The 6,320-nt window shown below is 42.1% G+C and overlaps 1 protein-coding gene across 1 annotated transcript; it reads right to left on the bottom strand.

Moving 5' to 3' along the window:
- Positions 1 to 1,943: 1,943 nt before the first annotated feature.
- On the bottom strand, positions 1,944 to 4,212 carry irx5b (iroquois homeobox 5b). The gene is made up of 3 exons (XM_060909682.1): positions 3,964 to 4,212; positions 2,708 to 3,116; positions 1,944 to 2,557 (listed from the first exon to the last, which is right to left on the bottom strand). The coding sequence occupies exons 1-3, from the start codon at positions 4,210 to 4,212 to the stop codon at positions 1,944 to 1,946; spliced, it is 1,272 nt and encodes a 423-aa protein (XP_060765665.1).
- Between the last annotated feature and the right edge of the window lie 2,108 nt (positions 4,213 to 6,320).

Below are 6,320 nucleotides of genomic sequence, written 5' to 3'. Positions count from 1 at the left end.
TCTCAAGCTCTTTTCCAATCTGACCTTGTAATATGGGCTTAAACTTTAGAAGATTTAAATATTAGCTGATGATTAATATAATGTAAGGTAAAAAAAATATATATGCTCCCTCTAATTATTCTAGATTAAAATGTTAATTTGATATGTATGTCAAAGGAATATTAACAGGTTGTGTGTGGTAATGGAGTGGAAGAATAAGTGGATATAAATTTTTCAGGCGGCTAATCATTAGGACTTACCAGAGCTGCTGTTTGAATTCCTGACGTCTGCCGTAAGGTTTCTAAAAATGCACTGAATACACCAAGTGTAATGTGTTTCTGAAAATAGCCTTGAGTGAAAAATAAATCCTTGTCAGAAAAAAACCCTTTAGTGTATCAGTGTAAACATGGAATGGTAAAAGAAGTGGGTAGTTATAATATGGCATGTAATATTAGAAGGAATGTATATGCCTGGCTTTCCTCCATTACACTTTTTTGTAACCATAGAACTGAAAAATAGCTCTTCACCATGTTTATATACCAGACTCTAACTTTGATTTTACCAAAGGGATTATGTCTCTTTCTAAGACGCTGCTGCTTCTTTTCAGGGCTTTGTGAGTAGAAATGTGGCATTACCTCTGTAAGCCAAGAGGCCTGAGACGATTCTCTGATGTTTGTTGCTGTTGGACCCTGCAATGGCAGTAGTAATAGGGAATCTGAGATTATCCCATCTTTCTTCTGGAGAGTTTACTACATTTTGAACTTACACATTTAATCCCTTTTAAAATGGCCTTTGGGCATTTTTAGCCCCTTACTGTTGCTACATTGATGGAATATAGCAAAACACATTTTATAAGAAGATGGTTTGTGGCGCATGAATTTAATATCTCATCCACTAAACCATGTGCTATAATCTCTCAATTATAAATTTGCATTATTAAAACTCTTGCTTCAGCAATGAAATTATGAACAGGAGGACAGTTTGAAAGTTATTCAGTGTTTTGCCTAAAAGCAAATCAGTAACATATAAACAGTCTTTGAAGAATGTGATGAAGACTGGGTGCTGACAATGCTGTCATAAGAGATGCATATTTCCTGAAAATTTTCCACTATAAAAAGAAGATTTTGTTTGGACATTGGGTGACAGATGAGGTTCAAAATTTCATGCTAAACATCCAGTGTGAGTTTCAATAACCGACACCAAAAAAGTACCAGGGCTCATGTTTCTCCACTGTCCAGGTGTTAATCACATCTTGCTGATGGCAAAATGGAAATGGAAAGAAAACCTCAGTGGAAGCATTCTGGATATGTACAGATAACCTTTCCCTGGTAAATCAACAAAATTACTGTCCACACTATGATTTGTCACTCTGTCAGGGAAGGTAAAATTAAACAATATATAATTTATTGGCCACACAAAAGCTCTGTTATATAATCAAATGATAAAAATGTGAATAAAACTTTAATTAAGAGGTCATTCCACTCGATTGCTCGTATTAATGATCAAAAATAGCCTACCTTAAACGAAATTATAGTTACATTTGAAACGTATAAATCGAAAGATGGGGATTGTGTTATCCTAAAAATTTAAATCCCACGAATGGTTCAGACATTCAGCATGGAATATCCAAGAATCAATCAATCAATCAAACAAACAAACAAATGATGAGTAACCTATAGAGATGTAAAAGAGTGAATCAACTTTGGCCTTTTGCGCCACTCTGCTTTCACATGGATGGATTAGCAAAGAAGCAATATTTCACTTTATAGTACTTCAAACATATTACATTTCATAAAATTCCCTTTCGAATACAAAAAAAGCAAGCTTCATTTACACTCGATGTGCAGTCCCGTGTGGGCTGCGACGACAACCGATTTTCTCTTCGTTATCACTCTTATCTAAGGAAAAATCCAGTTTCTCATCCCAGAGAGGATAAATAAACGGAATAAAACCGAAGAGGGTATTTAACGCTTGGAGTGCGCCTCCGCCTGTGCCAGCTCTTTGCGCATGTCGACCGCTGCGGTGTTTCCTCTGGCTGCTCTGTGCAGCGCCGCTTCGCTTAATCCGGAGCCAGAAGCGCGACCCGGCGGCCCGAACGCGCTGTAGTTCGTGAAAGCGGGATAAAACGCAGAAGCGTAGTAGAAGTGCCTGGGGAGGAGAGGAGCCCGTGTGGGCGACCTGGAGGGCGAGAATGTGCCCGTGCTGATGATGAGCGGACCCTGTGCGGCTCCGCAAGTCTGGAGCCGCTCACCACCCGGTTTATCCGACGTGGCGATCTCAGCCAGAGACCACAGTTTGGGTTTGGGAGCCGGGTTCGTGGAATGAATGACAGATGTGCCAAGGCCGCTCTCTCCGGAGGGCTTCACTGCACTCGGAGTGTCTCCCTGATCTGCGGGTGTCTCTGGCCCGACTCTCTCCGGACCGCTTTGGAGAGAGGAGGTCGTGGGTGATGAGGAGTCGCACCCAGCCCGCGGCTCCCCGTCCTTCCGAGCGGAGGTGTCGATAACACCATCCGCCTCATCATCAGTGTGTTCTGTGTGCTTCTCGGTCGTGATTAGTCGTGGACTAACAGGGAGGCCTGAACGAGAATTAAAGGAGTGTCAAAGATTAATTCTCAATAATAATAATAATAATAATAATAATAATAATAATAATAATAATAATAATAATGTGCGCACATGTAAATTGAACCGAAGTTTTTTAATTTTTTTAAATGGCATAACGTCACCTAATTCTTTGGTCGACTCTGCTATTTCGGCTGCCTTAATCGGCTCATCTTCATCATCATTTTTTTCCAAATCGATGTTATCTTCTTCATCTTCGTCCTCGCTTCTGTTCCGTGGGGTCCAGGTCATCTTGTTCTCCTTCTTCAGTCTCCTGCGCGCGTTGGCGAACCAGGTAGACACTTGGGTGAGGGTCATTTTGGTGATGATGGCCAGCATGATCTTCTCCCCCTTGGTGGGGTATGGGTTCTTCCTGTGCTCACTGAGCCAGGCCTTCAGCGTTGCCGTGGCGTCCCGTGTGGCGTTCTTCCGGTACGCGGGGTCTCCGAGCGGGAACGCGCCCAGCGGCGCTCCGTACGGGTGCGCGTAACCCAGAGAGGCGGCCAGACCCGGAGACGGCTCATACGGGGAACCCTGGAGCAGTGGGATTACACTATATGTTATTTCAATAACACACACACACACACACACACACACACACACACTAGAAAGCTATAGCCGATCATAACTTAAATACGTCTTCAACCATCAGACAGAGCAACCTTTTGTTTCCTTTGTGAATAATTTTAAACCTTTTAATTTATTATTTTTGCATGCATTTGAAAAAGTCCCAAAAACTAGGTCAAAAATGATTAGTATATAACTCGGGAAAAAAAAAATCAGACATAATTGTAGAAACTGAATATGTAGCCTGAAGCCTCAAATATAATTAAAACAGTTATCCTAAATGGTTGCTTTTAATACAGATTTTGTAGGAACTTTAGCTTATTTATAGCCTTATTGCTCGTGGTGACATTTTATTTAATAATAGGCTTATTATATAATAATGGCAACGAAAATCCTATATCTATCTATCTATCTATCTATCTATCTATCTATCTATCTATCTATCTATCTATCTATCTATCTATCTATCTATCTATCTATCTATCTATTAGCTCAGGCCTATCAGATTAGCCTTTGTGCATATAAATGAGAGATCCTCCTGTTTGGAGAAATGCTTGTTTTCCCTAAATACATTCTGTCTGTCAGCTCTACAGTCTGGGAGATCTATAATTTGAGCTTGCAAACAGATATACATTTCTCTTTAATATTCCTGTTATATAGCCTAAAGGATACAAACAAGTTTAAGCTCGCAGTATAATGTTCTAAAAATGTCTCAGCTGTGGGCATATATAAAACCGTGAGTGTGCAGCAGCAGCGTCTAAAAGTTGATCACATAAACATTTGTCTCATGCTGATATCCGGTGTAAGGACTCACCACGAAGGAGGAGAACTGTGGTGCAGATGCGGGCTCTGAGCCGTACTGGAGCGAGTTGAAGGCTGGAGTTTGGCTGGTGAAAGCTGTAGATCCTGCGTATGGCGCAAACGCAGAGCCGGAGGAGCTGGAGTTCCCTCTGTTCAGCTCATCCGCGCGCGGCGCCGACAGCGCGCTCGAACCGTATGAAGGACACGAGTAGAGAGCCAGAGGGGTGGACGCCTGGTACAAGTAGCCCTGAGGGTATGCCATGCTGAAAATCCCAGCCAAACGATCCAGTGAAATGTGTGCACTGCTTCCCACGAGTTAGTGCCGGACTCGGTCACATTGGCACGGAGTCGCGCGCTGTGGAGACTGTTAACGCGCACGTGGAACATTCACAAGTACCTATAGTGAATTAAACAGAAGTGATGGGAAGAGGTCTGGTCAGTGCCCATCGGGTTTCTTTCAGATCATCTCCATTTGCTCTGGTCGTTGTTATCCGACTGTAAAAAAATTGCCTTCTTTATTTAGATGGAAATATAAACGTGTCGGAAAAGCGCAAGGGTGAAGAATGAAAACACTTATTCCGCTGTTCCCTGTGGCGGAGGCTACAGGCTCTTCAGCGACAGGAATTGGAAAGGAAAAAGGAAAAGCTCATGCTGAGTTTCCTGCGTCCATCGCGATAATTGGCGGACTGCCTCTCTCTCTCTCTCTCTCTCTCTCTCTCTCTTTCTCTTTCACTCTCTCTCTCTCTCTCTCTCTCTCTCTCTCTCTCTCACTCTCTCACTCACTCTCTCTCATACACACACACACACACGAGCTGACTACATAAATAGGATAGTCATAATAAAATTTTTAAATAAATAAAATGAAATAAATACATTTGTGTGTGTGTGTGTGTGTGTGTGTGTGTGAGCGCGCACGCGCGCGCACGTGTGTGTGTGTGTGTGTGTGTCGGCGCTGTGATGGAGCGGCAGAGGACGCAAGAGAGTTGGGCAGTGATCTTTAAAGCTCTTTAGCGAGTTCATCAATGACATTACGGGCAAAAATTGCGATCAGCATGACTTCCTCCAATCCGATAGCGACTGAATAGGAGTTCCACGTGGCCGTGGAAGAGTTAAAACAGTGCAATAACCGGAATGGAGCCTGAAAGGAGAACTCAGTGTGGATTACACAGCACTTAACCTACACCCATACAGGTAGGCCTGCATTACATCACTCCACATTTAGTTTATTTTTCATGTTTTCTTTTTCCCCATGCGATTAATTCAGCAACCTAGGCTTGCTACTAGAGCTAGTGGGGTAGTAAGCTACTGTACTGTGTCTCTTTTCACTACTGGACAGGCCAGAGTTACTTTTTACTGGAAAGGCCAGATTTTTCAAAGCTTTTCTGACTGAACAGAAAGGTTTCAGTTTATTTTTCAGGATGTCACACAAATAACCATCTGTCAGTTCAAGTTTTTGGTTTCTTTCTCGAGCTATGTGAACACACACTGTAGTCACTAATCTCATTTGTGGCTGCTATTAATAGGTGCCAGTACTTAACAGACCCACACTGAGTGCAGTCTGAGGTCAACCCAGAGAAAGTTTTTGGAAAAATCGTGTGCAAGAAATCATATCCTGCAGTTTATAGACTATCTCTGGTCAAGATAGAAAGAGAAAAAGGATTCTTATCTGATTTCTACCCTCATTTGTCTGTCAATAACATGCGCCAATACCGTATGTGATGAAATGCCATTTCACAATGGATCTCCTGTTTGCTCTTTTTCCGCAGCTGTCAGTTCTTCAGAACGGTATATGATCCTGCACTGACATGAGGAAGGTAACTGTACTGCGTGAAATGGGAGCGAGAGCTGATGATACAGCATGTGCAGTCATGTTATTACACAATTATTTGTTCTATTTCCTTTTCCATATACTGTTTTTACAGCATCAAACAGAGTGATTATGCCACTTCCCACCCAAGACAGAAACTGTCAAACAAACAAATGAAAGACAGCTTATTTCCTAACACACTAACTGTGATTGATTTATCAGTGACACACTGCAGGTAGCATTGATTTTTCTGAAGACTCATAAAACACATAATTTACAGTCATAACCGCAGGGTGGCATCAAACCGTTACTGCTCTGGAATGGAGAGCAGTGCTAGACTCCTGTCTGTGACAAGACAAATGATTCATAATGTGCTTAGCTGCTGTAGAGTGTACTTTTATTTGAGAATGAGTCAATAACCCCAGTGGCTAAATGAATATTGATTGAATATAATGAAGCTTGAATAATGGTGAACACACAGTGCTTATGAACAGTCTTCCTTTTCTCTCAGAGCATCCCCATGCAGCTCTGGTACATGGCCTCTAGTACTGAGATGAAATGTA

This window comes from Neoarius graeffei, chromosome 2 (assembly GCF_027579695.1).
Source record: "Neoarius graeffei isolate fNeoGra1 chromosome 2, fNeoGra1.pri, whole genome shotgun sequence".
NCBI lineage: Eukaryota > Metazoa > Chordata > Actinopteri > Siluriformes > Ariidae > Neoarius > Neoarius graeffei.
This window is presented reverse-complemented; position numbering and strand designations above follow the sequence as displayed.